The sequence below is a fragment of the Lingula anatina genome, chromosome 7, assembly GCF_051362555.1.
Source record: "Lingula anatina isolate TDL-2025a chromosome 7, LinAna3.0, whole genome shotgun sequence".
NCBI lineage: Eukaryota > Metazoa > Brachiopoda > Lingulata > Lingulida > Lingulidae > Lingula > Lingula anatina.
In genome coordinates this window covers 22,147,371-22,172,728 of record NC_141773.1, presented here as the reverse complement: position 1 = coordinate 22,172,728, position 25,358 = coordinate 22,147,371, and the positions used below count along the sequence as shown (strand labels likewise).

The following is a 25,358-nucleotide window of genomic DNA, read 5'->3' as shown; positions in this document are numbered from 1 at the left end:
GTCCATAAAAACTACCTGTTTGATTATATCTTACAAGTAAAATGCTTCACGGCGTTGCATCTCTGGCGTTATGTGTCTTATGTGGTGCACAGATTAAATGACAAAAGATTCTTGATTCACAAATTGACAAAACAACCGTGTACTACACTCCCTCACAGAATAACTAGCAGATCAGTTGAATACACAGGGTGGTCCATAAAAACTACCTGTTTTACTTTCCATCTCAATTCAAATGGTTTCTTATGGACGAACCTGTATATCAAAACACAAGAATTGTACATTGCGAATATATATTTGGTCATAGTTTATAACATTTTAAAACAGTTTATAACAGTTTCTTACATAATCTCATACAACTGAACTTAAAAACATTTTAGTGTAGTTTTAGGCTCATTCGACACTGCGTTCAGCTTGATAATCAAGCAAAAATAACAAATGAGGCCCTACTCTGGTTAAATATGTCGTTCGACTCGTAACCTCGTAGTCGTTCACTTATTGAGACTATATAAGGGCCATTAGGTAAGACTACCTTCCCGTAAAAATTTGCCCCTTTCATGGTGTCACTTGTATCGAACAGCAACTGATTTATAACCATTTCATCTTTGCTAATAGCACCATTTTTGTTGGAATCCACTTCAGAGAAAATGTCTGCAGAAAATATAGCGTGGAAGATTTTGAGAAAATTGTCATACTCTTTTGCATCGAGAATGTCATCCCCGTTTGCATCCACCAGCTTAAGGAATGTAAGAGCCCAATTGTCTTCGATGTCGAGATTATGTCGCTCAACCATTTTGACAATGATTTCAGCTTTGTTTTTGCTCACATCGTTTGCGGTTAAGCTTTCTAAGTTTTGGTCATTCATAAGCTCTTTCCACCATTTGTCCCATGCAGTCTGCAAATAAGCTCTTATTTCCTCTTCCTTCTCAGCAGACTTCGTTATTGCACCTACTCTTGCTGCCATCATATTTACGTATTCGTTTTTATCCAGCTTTCCATCTCCGTTTATGTCCAGGATATCTATGAAATATCTCCATTTGGCAGCCCAAATATCACTTGGTGGCTCATCATGTACCTGTAAGAGAAACATGCATTCATCTTATGATTTAGGGTTCTATCAATTTTTCACCGTTATTGATGTTCCCGATACTTTTTGTCTGTCATAATTATAGTAATATAATAACATGTTTTTGGTTTTTATGTATCTTGGTAGTCTGTGCTGAGAGCATCACTGTTTACTGCCTATGGCTCACATTGTTATAGTGTGCAGTTCTGTAGAGAGCAGTTCTGTCTTATGGATCTTATCACTATTTCTGAATGAATTATAAGCATGAACCTGAACTGCTAACACTGACCTTACAATTCAACATTAGTTTAGCCAAACCGTATGTTTTTTTCTACCGCCAAACAACAAAAATGACAAATACGATTTCTTTGTCATAACTTTTGCGAGAAATATTTCCATTACATAAAGGTGAATTTTGGTAGGTCAGCAAAGATAATTTTGATACCTTTTTATCCCGTATAACCATTAAGGAATCAATGTCACCAGTCAACATGGTGACAAACACAGTATCAATAGACTGGAGAACATCATGGTTGGGTGCAGGTCTTTCTACAACGATGGTAGTTCTGAAATCTGAAAAATATCATTTTAAACCTCCGTTACTGTCACATTTCCCAAGCAATCTAGAGTAGAAGAACATGCCACTTGTCAGGAAGTGAGTATGTTGCCTAACGTCTCAGAAAAATGCCTACGTGAATAATGTTTTTTTTTTTTAAATAACTGAATAAATAGCTAGCGGCCATTTTCTTAATGTCGCCAGTCTTTAAATAAACGAAAAACGCATCAACGTTTAAGCATCTGGTCACACCATCAGTTGGACCAATGTGGACATGACCCCATGACCCCCATGACCCCCTGCGGTTCAACCGAAGGGTACAGGGGGTCATCTACATTTGGGTCAAAGATCTTCAATGACCAAAGACGGGGGAGGCGCAACCTGTCTCACATCTGGGACAGTGTTAGAGTGTGTAGTTCTGTAGCAAGTGATACTGTTTTATGGATCATATTAGTATTTATCAATGGTTTATAAGCTCATTACTTTTATCCACAAACTTGAATAAGAAAAAAAAGTCATTTACCTTGGCTGTCCACACCAGTCTTTTGCGTTCTACCGACTCTGTGATCAGCAAAGGAAAAAGAGAAAACTACTTGTTATATGTTGGAAAAGCTTTCCCATTCCATGGTGGTAATTAGCATGATAAAGACGTCGGATGCTGATCAGTCGTTGCGTGTTGTTCGGTTTTTGCAACATATCCACATCCACTTTGAAATCATAAAAATATGAATATGCATGTGATAATACGGTACATCCAGTTCGAAGTATTTGATATGCAACATTATTTGAACGGGTATTTTAATTTCTGAATATAAACGTAAAACCGGTCAGTTAAAATAAAACTGGTATCTCACAAGACGATGTGCTTCTGTACAAAAGAAATGTTAGAGTGCTAATACTGCTTTTTTAAAAAATCTCAGTCCAAATTTTTTTGAAACTGTGGTCTGGATTGTGGTGAAACAGCACCAGGTCTACACACGCATATGTTTGTCTGTCTGCCTGTCTGCGAGTGTCTGTTATGTAGAATTTATGAAATATGCTACTAAAGTTAAACATTAAAAAATGAGCATTAACACATACACACTCGCACGCACGCACAAACACACATACAGGCACACACTTACACACACACACTCGAACACGCGCACATGCACACACACAGACACACACACAGACACACACACAGACAGACAGATAAACACGCAAGCCACAATAACTTGCATACATTCTTCTTGATTGTGGCTTAAACATTTCGAGATATAAGTTAGAGAAGAACACCAATATATGAATTTGATCAGCAGAATGTTCAAAACCGGCAGTCTGCCCGTATTGTTTGATGTAACAAAACAGACATCGTGCAAAAAATTGCGCTGTAAAACCAGCATTACAACGTACATAATCCACTGCTTATAATACATGCATTGTAATCGGTAGACTAAAACTCATGTTGCAGACAGGGATATATCACTAAACATTCTTTAACATGATATTGTCGTCGACCTGAACAAAACAAATCTAGGTTATAAAACCCATCCATCCAATAGCTCACTTATTATGTTTATAGCCTTGGCTGCTTCATCTGCACTTGTTTTTACCTACTGGGTCTCATAACATGGTGGAATGTTTGAAAGAATGAATGACAAACCTACAGAATCTGATTTATGTCTCCTCCATCCCAATGCACCACAAACGTTCAAATACCCATTTATGACAAGAAAGAAGGCAACAAAGAATATCGATTGTTCGAGATTTCGCCAAGCAAGACCGCCTTTATTATATAACCGGCAATATCCTAATAATTTTAACAATAATAACAATGTAACAAAATTTTCCCTGCATTAAATGTTATGGTCTTAGGGATAACAGTATATATCAAATTTTCAATAAGACTTATCGATAAAAATCATCAATAAAAATTATGATGTGACGATTAAGCAAAAGTTATTATTTACAAATAATTTTGCAGAAATTTCAGTTGTGGGGTTGCAAAAGAGACCGACCCCACTACCCGTCTTCACACGAGCCGTTTTCTAAAATACACGCACTTGATACCCCAATTCAGGTGACACGCCTTGGAAATTATGCTTAAAATGGTAATTATGTGAATTAGTAAAAAACTTTTTTTGCAGTAAAAATAATTAATAAAATGAATAAAATGGCACTCGCACACCCAGGGAGAATAACATAGCAAAATTGTACAATATACATGTATATGTATATTTTCATACTACCGTTATAAAGATTTGCGCATATTACGCATAAACACTCCGTAGTACATTAACAAAACGTAGACTACCGTCAAGCAATATCGTGTCTTTTTTTTGCAGATATCTAATATTGAAATAGTATATGAGTTCAATTCAATATAATTGGTAAGATACTTCAACGTATGCATTGCCTCTTAATCTGCTTTAGCAACAATCAGTTAGCATTTCTCATAAGAGTTGTGCTGGCCAATCTCTTCATATATCTGCTCATCAAACTCCTCAAGTTTAAGGACGTCGTAGTCTCTAGACAGCAAGTCATCTAGGGATGTCGTTAATGCTTTGAATGAAGGTCGTGAGCTCGGTATTTTCTCCCAGCATGACAGCATGATATCATAACTGAAATATGAATGTGAATTTTAATGCCAGTCGAGGAGTGGACATTTTCAATTTGTTTAATTTTATCTTACTTTGAGTTAAGTTTTTAAAAGTCTAAAAATATTATTTTGGTGAGATTGGGTTAATGTCCTTTTTCCAAATGATTCAATTAGATAAAAGAAATAAAGCACAGGGTGGCATGTTCTAATCTACCGATCCCTGATGAAGATTTCCACGCCTGCTATCTTGACATACATGTACCAGAGTTAGACATTATTGTTATTCCTCACATGAAACGAGCCTCCGTTACCTGCTCGGATGACACACTGGCATATGGACTGTGCACTAAACTGGCATGCTTAAATACTTACATATCCTGTGAACAACGCCGTGGTTGTGGCATCCGGTATCCCTCAGTTATAGCTTCCATCACATGCTTGGCTGATATACTGAGATATAGACTGTGTACTATACTGTGTATATACTTACAGCTCCGGTGAACAGTGTGGTGGTTGTAGCATCCGGTATCCCTTAGTTATAGCCTCTATCACTTGCTCAGCTGACATATCGGGATATGGGCTGGAACCCTGAAAAGCATACCACATGCAGTAAAACATACACCGATTTATTGATTCTTTGAATAAAGCACATTTATCCAGATTGTTAATAGTTAGTGTCTAATTACAACATCACATGCCATTGCTTAAAACGCAGTTGTATTGTCTTTGCATCCTTATACTTTGTTTTGACAAAATATGGTATGTTATTTAAACTGTCTAGCGTTGGAAAATATAAATATAACTGAATAGTTTATGGTAAGGTATCAATATACCAATGTGACGATCTCCCATAGCAGTACACCATACGCCCAGACGTCTGACTGCGTGGAATATATGTTGTCATGCAGAGCTTCTGGAGACATCCAGCGGACTGGTAAACGACCCTTCAAAATATATTTTGGATTGTAGCATAACTGGGGTATAATTTCTCAATACAGTTCGGTACACACGTATATGGCACAAAACAAACAATGCAAATGTTAGTAAATACTATGAAAAACACTATCATACATAGATCAAATCTAGGTAATTGGTGTCAGACACATATTTTATTGTGCCGTAAAATTGGGATTATGCATTTTAACCGATTAAAAAGACACGTAAGGTTTTTGAAAACCAAATATGACGTATGCTTACTTTTGTTTTCTCACAGCTGTGACTTTCATTGATGTCTTTGGCAAAGCCAAAGTCTGAAATCTTACAGGTCTTGTCTTCGGCCACCAAAATATTTCTAGCAGCAAGGTCTCTGTGAAGAATCTAAATAATATAGATGATAATTTGGAGGAAAAATCGAAATGATCATGGGGATTGTGAATGAAATTAAGCTGGATTCTACATCCTTTAGCATTACATAATATACAAGACGGAGACAAACATTTTCACTCGCAGTAAAATATTTCAGCCGGCCAGTTAACATATCTATTAATTTAGACTGGTGAAAATCATTTGGGCAGACACATTTTGTGAACTTTTTATTCTCCACAGAGAGATCGTTACTTAAATGTATCGTATCTATTGTTGGTACTACCCCAAAGTCACATATTCTACAACTATGTCCATATGCATATATCCTGCAAAGTTTCTTAATTTAAATAAATTATCAGCGGAAATATCCCTCAAATAATAGTAATTGTCGGCATTTCCTTCTCAAATATGTAGGAATATATGCTGGTTAATTCGTTAATATACCATTAGATCTAAATAATTTCACGCAAATGGTATATAACATCGAATTCATGTGCAGTGACTTGTCGAAATCATTGCTAAATCATACATACGGCCCTTAAAGAGAGAAAGGCCATCCCATTGGCCACATCTAAGGCGCACTTCATCAGGTCATGTGAAGTCAAAGATGAGCTTGTACCATGCAAGTTATTGTACGTTGTTTTATGTTTAGATCCGTCTTTTCTTAGGAATTCCAGCAGGTTTCCGTTTGGAAAATACTCAGTAATAATCAGTGGTGTCTCTAAAATATCCAATTAAATGCTAATATCGTATGCACAAAATGTGGATGATGAAAACCAAATTGCATCAAAAATATTAGACATATATGGTAAACGTAACACCATTATTTTAAGTGCCAATTTACAAGCAATACAACGTTGCATCAGTTATATATTGAATGTAAATGAAAGGTAAGTGAGAATAAAATATAGTGACACAACGAAATAGAAATAACTTATAAATAACGATATCACATACTTATTTGACAATATTCCAGATATAGTTGCATATTACGATTTACACAATATAAATTTGCGATGACTATTATAATACTATTATTATAATACCCCCATCTCGTGTGCAGGATCCCAGTAGACTGACTACGTTTGGATGAGGTGGAAGTTCTAGCATCACTTTCAATTCATTCATGAGATCGTTAACAAAAGCTGGATCATCTGTAACAAATAACATATGCAGTGTTATACCATGGACAAGGAAACGCTAATCTGTTTAGGTGCTGAGACCATCACATTAATTCATTTGTTTTTAAAACTGCTCTACTGTACAATTCCATTGAAACTATATAGAATTGTCACCAGCTTCAATCGAAACGTTATCTTAAATTGCTTATGAAAATAAAGCGGGCACATAGAGGGCACTATAAACAATTAATTATTATTCAAAAATATTAGTCAGCGTTCAGAATAAACTTATCGTACCAGCAGGATTGATCTATTTATGCGGTGATTCTCGCTAAAGTGCTGTCAGCGTAATAAGCTTATTTGCATTACACGCTTCTAAAGGCATATTTCAGCCAGCCGCATACAAAAGTTAATTACCCCCAGCTTCTCAATAACTTTATCCTGAACACTCTCTTTTAATTAGAATGATAGTAACCTTCTGTTGATTTAACAGCAGCAGTTATCCACTTTTTCTTTCCATCTAGGTCGAAAACGTCTCCTTTGTGTACTACACCAAATGCTCCGCACCCTATTTTCTCCAAAATCTTGACATTACGTCTGTCTATCTCGACGTCTCGTTTCTTAATATCTACATATGTCGAATCGTCGGTAACCTTATGAAGTACCTTTATTTAAAAAAATAATAATAAATAAATAAATAAATAACATTTCCTAAGTATTCTTCCGAAAACGTGAGTGTAATTAAATAAATTACTACACAATCGTATTAAAATCGTATTGAATAGCACTATGTATATCATAAGTACCTATCTTAATAGTTTTTACAAAAAGATCCATACAGAGAAATGCTTTTTAATGGTAACATGCGGATACATACGACATAGGAATACACCTGTCATTTCTTGACTCTACCTTTTCTTCTGTAGTTTGCAGTCCTGCGTAGAAAGAGCTTTCAGCCACCTCCACAGGATTTTCATATTCGGATTGATTACATGTAGTTTGTGACACCTGTTCCTAGAACAGAAAACATGACAATAATGAAGGAACGTCATGCACATGCAATCTACATTAAAACACCATTAGTGCAAGAATATCACTCTCTTATTAGGTCTACTATAAACTAAAATGTAATCTAATCACACCTGGAGAAAGAAGTTTAATGACCAAATGCAAAAAGGGCATTATTGCAATGTAACTGGATAGTTAAATACCGCATCCATTTGTATGTATTAGAAAATGGTATTTCTTTTTTACAGATGACTTATTAAATAAATGGATTAAACGTAACACTACCTTATGTTTTAAAATTAACTCGTTACAGTCAGTGACATCAACTTGTACATGGTCATTCCCTTAGATGTAAATATTCAAAATTTGAAAAAAAAATGAAAAATTAAATGATAAAGATGCGTTAAATATACACAATTCAAGTGTTACAACGTGTCATATGAACACTTACCGTATACAGCATAGATAAATGTAATTTTACACTTCATCGTTTATACTGATAATATTACGAAACACATTACATTTTAAAGGAAGATTCCGTTTACAGAATGGGCGGTTCCGCAGCATTTATACCGTAAAGGTTATATTACCTTTATGACAGCGACGGCAAAAATAACAAATAGCAATACTGATTGCTACTAGTACACCGACACCGACTGCAATTCCTGCAATAAGGCCACCGTTGTTGTTCGTTACGGGTGGCTGCTCTGTAGCTACATTTTCTAAAACGATTTTATATGTTCTTAGCATAACTATGATATTGAATAAACGTGAATTTGTCAACTATTGGATTTTATAGTGGAACTTGGGTCACCAGTAATAAAACATGAAATGTGAAACGTGAAATGTAAATACTATCTATTATCAATTAAATAATTTGCTAAATATCGTGCTCTAAAACAACAAAGTGACTAACTGTGTTGAAAGTGTGAAAATCTACCTTTAGTAGGTGGGAGTAAAGTTACAACAACGTCATCGCCTTGATATACAAAAAAGTAGAAGTCATACTGGCGGTCGTCTGGAAGCCTGATTTTCACCGATGTCGCAGATATGTTGGTGATCTTTTGCATATTGCAATGCAACGCCGTCCATTGTAAACAGTATTGTATTCCAAGGCTTGTAAACTCTCCTTCTGGCCGAGACCACGTAACTGTGGCAACTTGATCTACGATATGCACCGAGAAATCTGTCTGACTGATAGTGGGTTTAGCTGAAAACAATGAACGTATACAATATATATATTCTCATTATTTTAATTGGTTACAATAAAGCTAAATGGCCAAATAAAAATCAGGACCGACATCAAAATCTATAAATAGCCGCAGAATGAGTTAAATGGAATGTGCAATAAAGCAGAATGCAACTACAATGTAGTCAGTTGACAAAACATTTTAATAGCATTGAATGTAGGCATACATAGGTTAAAGGAAATTTTTTGTTAATACGCTTTCTAAAATACGTTAAAAATGTTACCTTTTGTCTTCACATTAAGTTCGCTAGAAAAGCCCCCACTACCAGCGGAGTTGGTCGATTCCACTTTGAATATGTAACCTGTGTTTTCTCTGAGATTTTCTATTTTTTGTCGCACAGGTTGCCTATATCCAGCATCGGGTATGTTCGCCACAGTTTGCCAGTCACCATCTGCTTCTTTGTAAAATACCACAAACGTTTGTACATGTCCACCGTCTTTGTTTGATGTCCACTCCACGGTTACAGATATGGCAGATAAAGCAACTACATTCAAGTCCAAAGGAGGACCGGGTATACCTAAAACAAAAAGTTTATATTAAAAGTGTCCACACTTATTGATAGGTCATTTCACGTTTCACATTGTAAAGCCTCGGTCACAACCGGACGCACGAATTTCAGGATCGTACGTCCCCTGCGATTTTTGGGCGTTGCGGAGGCCGTGGAGGTCTTAGAGGTAGAGGAAAGTCTGCCTTGCGAGTCGCAAGGGACACATGAGATGTCCTTTCAGGCAGGGACGCTAATTGCAAGGAGTGGTGGCCGTGGAAATTGTACTCATTTCTTGAGTATGTCTTGCTTCCTGTGTACGTGGAACACACTCACCACTTACGAAGGGAATGCAAAGCACAGCGAAAGTAGTGCCCTTTGCTTCAGTTTTGCTTCACACTTGCCTCACACGTTTGTGGTGACGTAATGACGGCGTACGTCAGTTTTGCTTCCTGTTCTCCTCTTCTTTCTTCTTCCTCCTCCCTTTTTTTACTATGTAAGCTTCTTTCTCTTGTCATTTGGAGGCATATTAGAAATTATACTGAGCAAAAATTTGAAAAGTTTGAAAATTGTTGTACACGTTACACAGTCGACGTTCATTGTAAAGACACGAGCGTACACCAGGCGTGGGGGTGACGTACGTGCGACGCATTCCCTGTGTGCTCTCGACTTTGTTCGTTAGTTGGAGGGCGTGCGCCTTACTCAACACGCAAAGGGCACTTGCTCCTTCATTGCTTGCGACGTGCGTCTTGCACAACGCGCGTCTCTCTTGCTAACCCCGGGCGAGGGGAGCAAGTTATGCTTGCGGCCTCGCTGTTCGCAGGCTATTCGTAGAATCTTTTTGGACATGTCCAACATCCTCCTTAACCCTCAAGTGACCGAGTGGGGTCATTTACGACCCCAGCCATATGATTTATTGTGCCATCTCTTTATTTTTTCTTCGAATTTTCTTTCCTTGCATGAGTTTGTCAGTCTACTTATCCTACACACTTTCACAGTTTTTTGTGGGGATCAACCAATTGGTGTGACGTATACATCACAAACTCTTGTGGGGTCATTTATGACCCCAAAGAGAAGCATTGGTTTTTAAATATAAGTTTTTAAATTTTATTCAAATGTTTTGCCCACGAAACACTGACAGGAAAATGTCACATGCATGTGCTTCATGCAACGCCAGTGTGCCCAAATCATAGGCACAAATAAGTGGTTTGTGAAGATTGTGCTTGAGGTGTTACTAATAGTGCATCGCTGAATCTAATTTCAGTAGCTTTGTTGGAACTTGTTCTCATAACTGGGTCTCTCATTTTGACGGTTACAATTTTCGGGTATTTCGAAAATCTAAAGAATTCTGTCGATATCATTTTATACATATATTAACAAATTGTTTGTGTGGATTTTGTTTTATACACAGATGTGGTAGTAACATACATGTAGGTTGATTGAATGTGTTCTGAGTAGTATGACTTCCTTACCAGCATTAGGGTATTCCCTACTCAGCAAGTCCGCTAATTATTCTTATTGAAGCTAGCAGGATGCTATCTCAACATAAATCAAAATATTTTTACTCAAAGTAATTTTGTAATGTACTTTTTTCATTTAGTGTGGTAAATAAAAAGAGAAATATTTCTGCAAGTGGAAACTGACAAGGTCTGTCTAAATACTGGTGTAATGTTGTTCTTAAAATCTGTGCTTGGTTATTTCATGCAATAAAAGTATTATTACCAAATACTTATTACATTAGATCTTTCTTAAATACTTGTCTTAAATCCTGGGAGTAGTATGGGTGTGATAAAGCCTCAACAGCCTTTTATAATAAGGATCCCTGTACAGAGCACAATGGGGTCATACATGACCCCACTTGGTCATTTCAGTCAGTAAAATAGCTTGGTCTCTTGAGGGTTAAGCCTCTCTTACAACCCGTCGTGCGTGCTTAGAGATCGTGCGTCCTCGGAGTTCTCGTCAGACGTAGCGTTGTCGCAGGATGAAAATTAAATCGCAGCGGACGAAGTAGTAAGTACTTTAAGAGTAGGTGTGTCGTGCTCTAAACGTGGGGCCAGCAAGTGGTCTGTACGCCTTTTTTTGGAAGTAGGAGGAAGTAAGGAGCAAGTGAAGCGTACGTTTTCAGAAATCGTACTTACGAAGTAAGAGAAACGTAAGAGAAACGTAATGAGCACGGAAGTGGAACGCACGGATAATCAAAATAATATAAAAGGGAGCACCGAGTCTCTTCATCATTCACTGTTTTGGCTTCCAAAATGGCACTTCCAAGAAGGATGCGCCATCGACTTCTACAGCTGCTAATGCTAGAGGAGGCCGAAGATCGCGACGCAATGCTTGCAGTGGTTGCTCGGGATCGCCTGCACTTTTATCGTGCTGGGCACGTGCGTCGTCTTAGTGTGACGCACTTCACAAGTATGGTAGAAATACTCGCCACGCACTTTGGAAGTAAGATAAACGCACGGAGGAAGTGCACTCACCCCCCTTTTCGTTAACACGTACATTGAAAGCAAGTTGAACGTACGAGTCTCTTGCGTGGTAAGTACGTCTTCGTGGTAAAATACCCCGGAATTTCGGCATGCTTTTCCTGCATTACACGCACGTCTAGCGCACTTACTCAGTGCTTTTGTCTTGCGTGCTACGAGCGTGCTCCAGGCGTTCTAATTGTCGCAGATAGGTCGTAGCGAAAAACTGGCCGGCCAGTTTTCGGGCTGCGTGCTTTGCGTCGTGTTTGCGTCCACCAAAAAAAGCACGTTCCACGTGCGTGTATCTTACTACTTGGCCATTTTTTGCACGCAAACCGCTCGTAGAAGCACGCACGACCGGTTGTAAGAGTAGCTTTACGTGTTTACGGGCTGTCTGCGAACTCGAAATTGCGTAAGAAGGACTTGCGTGGGACGTGAGAGTCTGCTCAAAATTTGGACGCAAACAGCACGTAAGAGCCCGTACGACCGGTTGTGACCGAGGCTTAAAAGACGAAGTAATAACATACAAAAAGAGGTTATAACTGTCACTTGTTTAGTGCGTACCCACCTGTCATTTCTAATGTAAATACAAACTGTGACACGCCAACAGCATTGAGAACGGTACAAATATATGTGCCGTAATCACTGTTCACAAGATCTAGAATTCTTAGTGTGGCTTCCTGTCTTTCGATATTTGTTTCTTGTGTTGAATTTGTTGGTAGACTTCCATTTTGTTTTGACCACGTGTACACTGTGGCAACAGGGTTAGCTGTGACATACAGTGTTAACACTGCCTCTGTGTTGATATCCATGGCAACCTCTCTGTTTGTTATCTTGTCTGGATTGAGATCAGCACGATCTGAAATAGCAAACGACAAAAGTAAAATATATAATATACATGCAATTATAGACTGGCTTCAAAACTTTGGAAGTAGAACAAAGGTATTTTCAAATGCAATGATCAATATTCAGTGTAATCAAGAATCAATCATCATTTCCAAATAATTGGAGATACATAATTTTTTGTACATGTCCGTATAGGCCATAAGAATACAAAAAAAAAAACAAAAAAACTTACAATGAACATTGATGTAAGACGTCTTTTCTGCTGTATTTTCCACTCCATTGTTTGCTTCACATGTGTAGAATCCTTGGTCTGTTCTATTGACTGTATTCCCAATACGGCCAGGTCCAGCCAGTGTTAAGGTACTGCTCACCGTATCATACTGTGTCTCGCTGTTAATTTGGCTTGTGTTCTGTACTGTGTATAACTGGGTGCTGACAGGTTGTCTGTTAAATATCCACGTTACACTGGGCACTGGTTTTCCCCTGGCTTCACATCTTAACTGGACAGATACATCATTCTCATTGACTGTGATGTTCTGTGGTCCAGTGCTTATATAACTGGTAGCTGAAGAATTGAATGCGGTATGGCTTAAATTATATGTTAATAATAATAATAATAATCCAATTATTATAATGTTATTCCATTATATTTAAGGTAGTTTACTGTGCAAAGAGTTACCATTGTAATGTGACAAAATTGGACCTGATAATGACTTTATGATCGTGTCAATTAATGTGGAAACAATGTACCAAACATTTGATATATATGGTACTAACTTTCCTAAAATGTAACATCTCAATAACACAACATAGATTATAATCATCTGAAATATAGATATTACTGGCCATTAGTAGAGCAGTAGGAATAAAGGTACTTACATTGCACTACCACTATAATACTAGCCGCCTGACCGCTGCCAACACTGCTATATGGTCTACACTGATATGTGCCAGCAGATGTTAAGCTAACTGGTGATATCTGGTATGTTAACCCTGTCCTGGCTACATTAGACTGTCCAGGAAGAATCCACTCAAAGGAAACGGCCTCTGGGTTCCCTTTGTCAACAAACTCACATCTTAGTATTGGACCTGGTGTCTGATCCTCTGTGACCGTCACAGGACTAACCACTGCCCTTGAACTATCAGGAGGATCTGAAACATTGACTTGACAGGTACAGGGGGAAAATAACATATTGTGTTATAAAAGGCTGTTCACCTAGCAAATATAATAAAATTAGTATAAACGTTACAAAACGCTGCAAAGTTACCCCGCGGTAATATCCTTCAAAATGTGATTTCCAATTAAAATAGAATTGTGGTCGTTATGACTCATATGATAAATGTCAGAGACAACATTTGTAGTTCATTATCAATGATACTGTGTATCTTTTATAAAGTATTTTCTTCTCCATTACATAGTAAAAACAGAATGTTTATTACGTCAAGAAATAGCAAGACCTACTCACATATGATATTTAAAACCGCATATTTCTGTAATGGTGTAGATGCTTTATAAGTCATCAAACAATTATATTGATCTCCATTGTACTCTTTCCCAGGTATGGAAAAAGTAAGTGTGCTGATCACATTGATGCCTTGGTTAGAAGTATCTGTACTGATGTTGGTCTGAGCTGCTGTTGTAATAATTGTGGTAGCCCCGCCCCTGACACGTTGCCAGGCAACAGTGACAGCAGGGTAACTGGCAGACGATGTTCTACATGTCAGTGTGATGTCCCCGGAACCTGCTCTTACCGGACCACTTGGTGACAGGGACAGGGATATGTTAGGCGGACCGACTAGAATGAGATTGTGAGACTTGGATTGAGAGCCATAGAATATTAAGAATAGTAACTTTCTTGATTAGATCTTAAGGTGATTTGGTAAAGCCGATACAAAATGTTAATTGTTGTTATTTATACGTCAATAGTGTTATGATCACGAATGTCTTTAGGTAAAAATAACAAATGAGACTAACTTTAAGGTAAATACCGTTCACCCACTGCAATACACTCAAACAGCTTCTCGTTCCACACATAAACCACGGGATATACTGCTATACATTAAAATATCAGATAAACACTCACACTGCACATTGGTCAAAGTAATTTCTCTGGATGTCGTTTCTCCTGTAAGACCAGTAGCAGTGGCATTACAAGTAAATGTAGCCTGGTTATCCCTGTCCAGTATGGTTCTAGTGTACCTCAGTGGTGAGGATCCTGTATTAGATACATTAATACTTCCTCTGTATATCTGAAGTATTGGTGCTGGGTTACCATCTGGTGTCGTACATTGGAATACAACCTGGGAACCTGCTTGGATGGGGTCAGATGCACTTTTGCCAACCAGGGATAATGATACTGATGTTGGGAGATCTGTAACAAATGGTTGAATGAAATTACGCAGCACTGGATATATTGGTCTTTCATATATTGTCATGAAATGTTAAAAAATAAAACATAAAATATATTAGTTGCCATGGAATGTTATAAACACCATAGTTGTTGTGTATCATATGGAAATAAAATTTCAAGAACATAAACTATTAATCTCATTAAACTATTTTTCTTTTTTATACTAATATGTATGTTGGTATTGTTTGATTCCGCACGGTTTCAACAGTTTACCTCCTTATTAATTTCTTAAAATATAGACGTCACAATAATGTAATAACAGCTACTATCACCCCATGGTCCTGTGGACGGCTATGCTTTAATATTATATGCATGATGGAAACACTTAACTTCTAGCAGTTCAAGTCTTTCCAAACAAATAATAATCATATCTACCAGACAGTTCCAAATTACAACATTGTGTTCAAATAGTAGAACAGGGTTACGAATTGGATTTTCTAAGAGCTAAATACTTACATTTCAATTACATTTCAAGTCAATGTAGTGATGTATATGTTTACGAAGAAAAAGCGGTTATCAAATGGTAATATAGTAATTTTCTATCGTAGCCTATCCTTGCTCTGATATTTTAACAATTACTGTCGCAGTCGTGCGTGCATTCAGCTTTTATTAGACAATATACAAGTACCACAATGCCCAACATGATAGAAACCACATTTTACCTAAGTTTCGTAAGTTTTTGAAAATAGGGCATAATCCTTTGCAATGTTAAACTGTATTATATAAGCAATTGTAGATTAGATACGGTATGATGTTAAAATAAGGTTTGGAACAATACATTTTCTATTGTCTAGGTAAAAGATTATGAAGACAAACATATCAAATATTTACTTACAAAGCAATGAAATAGTGGCATTGTTCTGAAAGTGTAGAGAAGAATTGTACTCCATTCCACACATATACTGATCACCATCAAACTCTGCCCCTGGTTTAGTGAGAGTCAGAATACTGACTACATTAGTACCGTGGTTTGATACATCAGTTAATGTTTGGTTAGTGACAGAGGAAGATATGTCAGTAATGGTTCCATTCCTGAAGCGACTCCATGTCACAGAGACAGCCGGGTTGCTGGCTGAAGACGTGCTACAGGTCAGTGTGATATCCTGACTGCCAGCTACTATTGGACCAACTGGAGACTTCACCTGGGTTGCACCGTTTGGGGGAACTAAAAGGTTTAAACATGCATATTAATATAAATTATTTACAACTTCATACTTTCTGTTTCACAAACGGAGATTCAGGAAGTATTTATTGCAATGTATTTGAAAACATTCTGCAATGGCTACGTACAGAAATAACATTAAAATCGATGTTTATTAATACAAAACAAAATGAATTCTCAATGTTTACAAGACTGAATGCATGGGGTGTCATTATAAACTTTTTTTATAATTCTGTAAAAGAGCGACGAAAATGAGATTGTGGGGCTTGGTTTGAGAGCCATAGAATATTAAAGAAAGTAAATTGCTTGATTAGATATTAAGGTGATTTGGTGAGGCCGATACAAAATGTTGATTGTGGCTACGTTTACATTTACTCCAACGCATTTTGATCCAGAATGTCTTTAGGTAAAATAACAATGGAATTAACTGTAAGGTAAATGCCGTTCACCCGCTACCATACACCTTATCATTCCACACATTAACCACAGGATATACTGCTATACATTAAAATATCAGATAAACACTCACATTGCACATTGGTCAAAGTTATTTCTCTAGATGTTGCTTCTCCTGTAAGACCGGTAGCAGTGGCATTACAAGTAAATGTAGCCTGGTTATCACTGTCCAATATGGTTCTAGTGTAGCTCAGTGGTGAGGATCCTGTATTAGATACATTAATACTTCCTTTGTATATCTGAAGTATTGGTGCGGGGTTACCATCTGGTGTTGTACACTGGAATACAACCTGGGAACCTGCCTGGATGGGGTCAGATGCACTTTTGCCAACCAGGGATAATGATACTGATGTTGGGAGGTCTGTAATTAAAATAACTTGGTCTGAACAGATAAATAAAATTTCAAGCGCATAAAGTTTCCATCTCATTATATTATTACTTTTTCTATTTATACAAATATGTATGTTGGTATGGTTTGATTCCGTATGGTTTCAGCAGATTGCCTTCTTATTAAGCATGGTGTGGTTTCTTAAAATATAAACATCACAAATAATAAAATAACAGCTACTATAAACCCGTGGGCCTGTTAGTGGCTATGTTATAATATTATATGCATATTGAAAAAACTTAACCTCTAGCAGTTCAAGTATTTCTACACAAATAATACTCATATATACTGGGCTGTTCCAAAATGCAACTCGTAAGTAGAACAGCGTTACGTATTATTTTTAATTATTTAAGTGCTAAATAGTCACCTTTTAATTACATATTTATTAAATGTAGTTATGTGTACGTATAGTAAATTTTCTATCGTAGCCTTTCCTTGCTCTGATATTTTAAAAATCCTTGTCACAGAAGTGCGTGCATTCAGTTTTAATTAGACAATTATCAGGTACCCCATTGCCCAACGTGACGAAAAACACGTGCATCATTTCAGCATAAGTTTTGTAAGATTTTGAAAATGGGGCATAATCCTTTGCAATGTTAAACTGTTTTATATAAGCAATTGTAGATTAGATACAGTATGATGTTAAAATTAGGTTTGCGACCATATAAAATTTCCATTGTCTAGGTTATAGATTATGATGACAAACACGTCAAATATTTACTTACAAAGCAATGAAATAGTGGCATTATTCTGAAAGTGTAGAGAAGAATTGTACTCCATTCCACACATATACTGATCACCATCAAACTCTGTCCCTGGTTTAGTGAGAGTCAGAATACTGACTATATTAGTACCGTGGTTTGATACATCAGTTAATGTTTGGTTAGTGGCAGAGGAAGATATGTCAGCAATGGTTCCATTCCTGAAGCGACTCCATGTCACAGAGACAGCCGGGTTGCTGGCTGAAGACGTGCTACAGGTCAATGTGATATCCTGACTGCCAGCTACTATTGGACCAACTGGGGACTTCACCAGGGTTACACCGTTTGGGGGAACTAAATGTTTTAAACATGCATATTAATATAAATTATTTACAACTTTATACTTTCTGTTTTACAAACGGAGATTCAGAAAGTATTTATTGCAATGTATTGGAAGCTGAAAACATTCTGCAATGGCTACGTACAGAAATAATGCAGCATTAAGAAATTGATGTTTTATAATGTAAAGCAAAATAAATTCTCAATGTTTAGAAGGATGAATTCATGGGGTGTCATTATAAACTTTATAATTCTGTAAAGTCATCAATTAATACCCTTTTCATGCCAAGAAGTTAAACAACATATTTACTATATTAAGGTGTTTAGTTTAAAATTCATCAAGTCGCTATGCTTATATTTTCATTAATTTGTTGCTTTTTTACTTACAATGGACATTGGACAAAGTCAGGTTTTCCGAAGTTTTTGAAGCACTGCTGTTTGGTAATATAGCTGTGCATGTAAATATCGCTTGGTTGTCAGAAGTGTCCACATGTCTAGTATAAACGTATGTCTTCGTGGCGCCCCTAGAGTTTGCCAAGGTAGTATTTGCTCGATTTATTTGAAGCAGTGGAAGTGGGTTACCGTCAATAGCAGTACAGTTAAACTGGACAGAACTTCCAGCCAATATGGGGTCTGATGACGATATCCCTTCTAGAGATAAGGAGACTGAAGTTGGAAGGTCTGAAACAAACCATTCTGCCTTTGATATCGTTTTAAAATCTTTCAAACGCACGTGTTTTGATTTACCCTTAATTGCAATAATAACAGATTGAAAGAAATAAAATGAAAATTATAAAATTTGGACAAAATACAAACGTATTTCAGAATATCATAACATATGGCAATTGCCATAAACTGTTTTCTTGTCGTAAAGGAGAGGCTGCAGATGAAATGTCTTAAAATGATTGAACTGAGGGTGGCATACTTAAAGACAAAATTATCACACCTGTCACACTTACGTACCAGAAAATACTGTCCAAACACAGACAAACGTCTCGAGTACGTAGTCAAATGTTCGCTAATTTATGAAGATGAAATGTTTTGGGCATGTGCACAAAAAATAAAATAAAATAATAATAATAATAATAATAATAATAATAATAATAATAATAATAATAAGAATAAAAAAATAAGAAAAATAAATAAAAATAAAGCTCCATCGGCACATGATTGGTGTCGCCTGCAGGGTTTTGAAGTACGGAATTGTGTTATTTAACGGGCATACAAGTTGGTTTTAGTTGGAAATGATTCACAAAATGCCCCTTTCAGAACATTATACACCAAATAGACAAGAACTATTTCAAATTCAACGATTGTAATATTTATTGCGTGTCACTTGACTAAGACACTAGCATTTGAATGAACAGCGGGAAGAAGTGTTGGAAATTGCTTGACCTATTCTCCATTGGTGAAGGTCAGGTGAGTAGGTGTACCACGTGACTTTTCTAATTTAACAAGTCAATGCGGCGGTCGCTGTGAAGAAAAAAAAACAAACTTTTGAACACAGAAGAGGGATATGCAGAAGAAGGGGGCATGACATAAAACCTATTGGTTGGTTATAAAGGACACTTCTCATCGTATGAAAGAGGAACAATAATCCGTGTTGTGTGTACTCAAATATGTAAAAACACACTTACATGCCACCTGCATAGTGGTATTGGTAGATTCTAAGATAGCTCCTCCTCCTCCTCTGTCCCTCACAATACACTGGAATGGCTTCCCATTGTCTGACTTATTAAGCTGGACAGTTGTAGACGCTGTGACAGATTTGGTACCATCAGAATTACTGGAGGTTGATAAACGTGTCACTTTGTACTCTGCAGCATCTCCTTGTTTGAAGTAGACGTCATATGTAGCTGTAGGTGGTAGAAGTATTCTTCCTATAGTACACTGGACACTGGTAGATACAGCCTCTGTCACCAGTCCACTCAGACCTGTTATCTGGAGATTGGTGGGCCTCACTGGAAGAAAAAAAAATGAAATTCTCTTCATGGTATTGGCCCAGCTTGAATAATGTATGTATAGCGATTATCTGTAACACCAGTGTTAAGAGTTTGCAAGGGATCCGCATGCCTTTGTGGTAATAAAAAGGAGGCCATGAAAAGGCCACCAAATTGGCACCAATCTTTTGTAAATATATTTTAAAATACAATGCATTAGTGTGTAGGGGAGGTGCAGTGGTGTATTCTGGAAAAAAAAGAACAGCGTGTCCACAAAATTGCATGTGGTAGGTTTAATATGGATAATAACGGAAACTGTCTTACGTTTTATAATATCATGCATTATAATACAATTTACTCACCAAATACTGTCAAAATGTACTCCACTACAAGTATTTGGAAATAGCTCTCATCATACACTCTACATTCATACCCTCCAGCATCAGATGCCATCAGACTGTGTATGGTCAGGTTTCCTGAAGGTGTCGCCACAGTTGCTCGTCCATTGGTCAGTGGTCCAATATACGTAGGCAAACCCGATCCTGTCCAGAAGGCTACTCTCTTGTCAGGTTCAGGATCCGTCAGGTACCACTGTATACTGGTTATTGTTCCTGATGAATCAGAGCGGCACTGCATTTCAATAGCCTCTCCTTCATAACCAATGACTGGACTGGCAGAGGCGGCGTCTGGAAAAAGCGACAGAAACGTTAACAGTATTTCTTTTCAAACAAAGACATCGATATGTATGCCTTTGGTAGATATGGGATACGTTTATTATGAGATTAAACCTCATTTTGCCAAATCGTTCCCATAATTGTCATTTTCGACAGATTTTATTCTGTAATGAACAAACGGGAAAAATACATGTTCAACTACATAATATTGTAATTACCTAAACTTGTAAGCACTTGCCAAAATGTTTAGATGCCATACATACATGTGTTTGAGTATATTTTTGTTAAATAAGATCAAACTAATTGAGGAATCCTTATGCCTCCCCGACACCCTGAAAATAACATCTCTTAAAATGGCAAATAAAGTTTGAAGTATACTGAAAACTGAAACATAATTAAATAAATAATTCAATAAAAATAAGTTTAAAGACAATTGTGAAAGATTTCAATTCCAGCAATCTTTCTATGTGTAAGTGGACGTCCATGTGTGTGTCGGCATTGACATACTTACATTTTAGCGTACAGGTAATACTGGTGCAAAGCCACACCATGACACATGCCCAATTAAGATGAACGTTCCTGTTGCTGTAAACCATGATGGTCTTTAAAAAAATAAACGTATGCATATAAATAGTGCAATCGCATTGTATATGATAGTTATAAATCAGCGAAGTTCCAAGTTCCACAATTGAACAATATAACGTGCCAAAGATAAGCGTGTGTGTTTCAATTTTATTGTCTATTTTCTACTCTAATTATAAAAAAAACTCTATGCAACTATTTCACTGTGGTATTTCCGTAGAGTTTAAATATTAAATCAAAATGACACTATTTCCTTTTGTAGTAAACAATAGGTGGTCATAACTGTATGTATATTCCGTCCAAAAATCTGAGTAAAATGAAAGTCACATGCACACATAACAGCGTCGGGTCCTTATTAGCTTCTGAGGTTTATGTAGCTATTTCTTTCCCTTTTACCCCTTCTTTCGCTGGTCGTTAGCGTGTGAAGTTAAAACATTCAAATTCTGCATAGTACATGTATCTGCATTTTTTGAAGGTGACCGACTCAAATGTTAGAAATTTGTATTGACACAAATAGCAGTCCGCAGTAATTACTCAGCATATTATGCAGCAAAAGAAAAGCTGGCGGGCAGCCAAATCTGCTAGCCCAATTAAAAGGTCACCGCAGCAAGTGGAAGCCACAGTACTTTTGTTCAGCCCCCGCACTTCACACACACACACACACACACACACACACACACACAAACACACACACACACATGTATAGCACGCCGTGAATAGCTATTTTAATCCAATACCGACTATGTGATACCTTTCTGCTTAAACTCTCTGTGATTTCCCGTCTTCCTTGTCTTTAGGATTCGTGATCTGACCTGAAATATGACTGCACCTGGTGCGAGCATGCCTACCAAAACATTCTGCGTTATCTTGCCCCTTAAAGGTTATTTATTTAAGATATCGAAGTCACATGAAAGTAATAAATGTTAATACATTAAGTATCAGTAGTTATACATTACCCAAACTGTAGACAACACAGTCGGTGACTTGAAAACCAGTTTCTTTTTGCATACCCTATGCGTCTGCACATAAAGTTATCACCTGGGCTTGGCGTCGTCTACGTGCACTTTTCACCCTTTAAGAATAATAAAAAAATTCATCCGACAGACCCTAGATAAGTAGATGAAAACCAGGTTGGCCGAGAGACAACAAATGGGTATTTTAATTGGCATATAAAACAAGAATGAACAAACCGTAGTGATGCTATTATATTCACCAACTGTACTAATCACCATGGTGCTGGTACTACTTATTGTGCTTATGACTTCTGTCATTACTGTGGTGGTTGGAGATCCTAAAATGTGCATGTTAGTAAACAAGAAACGGGGTTTCTTTCTGAGTAGTTGATTTATTGACTTTCATGTTATCTAAGATAATTTTCTACAGTGTTTAAAAAACATCGGTGGTGTTTTCTTCTGTTAATGACTAACTAAAGCAAAATAGAATATTCTGTTTCTAGTTCACACTAGTTTATTCCACAATCCTGCTCTGTCAACAATAAACGCTGTACACAATGTTAAGATTATTCCATAGTCAGAAAAAAAAGTCGGTATGTAAAAAAAAATGATCCTAAATCTGTAATGATCCGAATATGAAACCAAGGTCATACTACATGATATATCCCAAATGATTTCAAAGAGGTTTCGACACTCGTGATTTGTTCAATGGATATTTATTGATGTTTGCTTAGAGATATGGTAGACATTGATGTGGGGCCTTGTCTTCCTGAGGAAATCATTCAGGTAAAGGGAGATTTGAAATGTCTGTCTTTAAAGTACGATGCATAGAATGCCTTCATCCATTTGTAATAATTTTAATTTTACATAAAAACAATTGGCGGATGTTATAAGTGGATTTTCGGTTTAATGTTTTGATAAAAAATATTGAAAAAATTACACACACTGGACAAAAGAAGTGTCACCCCCTAACTCAGAGTAATGAAAGTAGGCAGATCTTGGGTACTTATAATGCCTGGTCTACTTATAATGTGACTAATGAGTATAAAACCGCTATACCGAGGAATTGTATTGTTGGTCTTGTACATGTACAGCAAATGTTATTCCTGTCTTCCTCCAGTATGGCAAGATACAGGTAATTATCTAACGGTTATAGGTGCAAGTTATTAACCTGAAGAGGCGGAATATAAGCAATGTCAGAATATCGATACAATTGAATTGTTCAGTCAGAACCGTGCAGAGGGTCTGGTCTCGGTATAGAAACACTGGATCAAGAGACAAATTGCCTCTGATGGGTCGTCCAAGAAAAAATACTGGCCGTGAAGACCGACGACTTATTTTGATGTCCAGGTTGCCAAAGTTCGACACTGCTTGTCAGTTGACAACACAGTGGAACAATTTCACACATAAGAATTTGTCTGTGAAAATTGCTAGGCGTCGGTTACATGCTCAGAGAGTGTACAGCAGGGTAGCAAGACTGAAACCTCTTAAATCGTTACAAAACAGGCAACGTAGAGTAAACTAGGGTCAACAGGATCTGGAACTGGACAGTTCATGACAATTGGTCCTATATATTTTTTCTGATGAGTGTCGCTTTGGTCTGACCTCTGATGACAGACGGGTACTATGCTGGCAAACTGCTGGTAAAGCATTTGAACCACATGCACTGAATTTTCCAACCCGGAGCAGCATATTCATCATGGTGTGGAGCTGCATCAGCATCCATGGCTTGGGCGAATTGATAGTGGTTAATGGAAACATGAATCACTAGAAATATATCGATGTTTTGGAGTCAGGCTTGCTACCATCTATTACTAACATGTTTGGTGAAAGGAATAATCCATCTGTTCACCAGGATGACAATGCTTCTTGTCACAGGCCCAGAGCAGTTAATGATTGGTTTGACCAACAGTACATTCGCAGGGTGATGTGGCCTGCCCAGAGTCCGGATACAAACATAATAGAAAACGTGTGGAATGATATGTCAAAACTTTTTACAAATGCCCGTCTAACCAGCAGAGAAACTCTGTTATATTCAGTGTTTCATGCTTGGGCCAGCAATAGCCCTGAACGCATCAGACAATTAAATGAATCCTTGCTTCGTAGACTGGCACCTATTATTAGGTCACGTGGCTATGCCACTAAGTACTAATTTTGGACTTGAAACTACATATTTTGGTAGAATGTATATTTTGTTCTCATTTTGTGATTTTTTGTGAAATTTGATGTTAATAAAATGATACTAGGAGCATATCATTCCACAGTCATTTATCTCCCCCATAGTATTGGCTCAGTAGGGGTGACACTTCTTTTGTCCAGTGTGTGTAATTAGACCTTATGGCTTTCTGGAATTTTCCGGCCTGTTTGAGAAAGAAAATTACATTTCTGACCCTTAAAGCATCCATTCCCCAATGCCAGTTATGTTGAGGCATATCAAGAATAAGCAGTGCAGTTTTGGAATCACACAGTTATTCTTGATGCAATGGCGGCTGTTATGATAATTTATTTATTTGGGCACAGTTGGAAAGAATATGTTTTGTCGTGCATTTTTTTATATTTCTTCTTTTTATAGGACATACTGACCATAATGATCCAAGTAAGTGGAACAAAGTCTCCTTTAAATGTACCCCTTGAAAGCTCAACACTCCTACTTAACGAGTTTTCATTTAATCATCCTTTTCTGACAGTTAATTTGTCAAAATAGCTTTGCAAATTACAAAGTCCTTAACCCACACAAAATGATCAAAGGTATAACTTGCCCTTAGACAAGTTGAACTTGAAATCCTTTATATATTTTAAGTAAAGTTCAACATCTTCAGTTTGTTATTTTAAGTAATCACCGCAACTTTAATTATCCAGTCCTTGTTACGATGGCTAATATTAAAAATGACACTTGAATATCATGAAATAAGATGTTGGTAGATTATTATGAACATATTTATGTCACATCAAACTAATTGATCGCTGATATATTGGCATATGTCAATAATTTTGTTTAAAACCTTTCAGAGTTTTGATTCACGATCAGAGCTGGGAGCTGATATAATGGATGCTACATGTATTTGCCTTCACCTCT

The 25,358-nt window shown here is 37.0% G+C and overlaps 1 protein-coding gene across 1 annotated transcript; it reads right to left on the bottom strand.

The window, feature by feature from the left end:
- Positions 1-3,356: 3,356 nt before the first annotated feature.
- Positions 3,357-22,400, bottom strand: LOC147760903 (uncharacterized). The gene is made up of 25 exons (XM_087018108.1): positions 22,286-22,400; positions 21,259-21,349; positions 20,436-20,759; positions 19,771-20,094; positions 18,521-18,814; positions 17,819-18,148; positions 16,779-17,066; positions 15,923-16,252; positions 14,761-15,048; positions 14,143-14,472; positions 13,556-13,828; positions 12,909-13,241; positions 12,399-12,689; positions 9,108-9,401; positions 8,575-8,844; positions 8,225-8,356; positions 7,920-7,978; positions 7,539-7,640; positions 7,102-7,291; positions 6,552-6,659; positions 6,039-6,226; positions 5,398-5,517; positions 5,034-5,144; positions 4,691-4,788; positions 3,357-4,222 (listed from the first exon to the last, which is right to left on the bottom strand). The coding sequence occupies exons 2-25, from the start codon at positions 21,341-21,343 to the stop codon at positions 4,045-4,047; spliced, it is 5,340 nt and encodes a 1,779-aa protein (XP_086874234.1). The 5' UTR covers positions 21,344-21,349; positions 22,286-22,400; the 3' UTR covers positions 3,357-4,044.
- Positions 22,401-25,358: the final 2,958 nt, after the last annotated feature.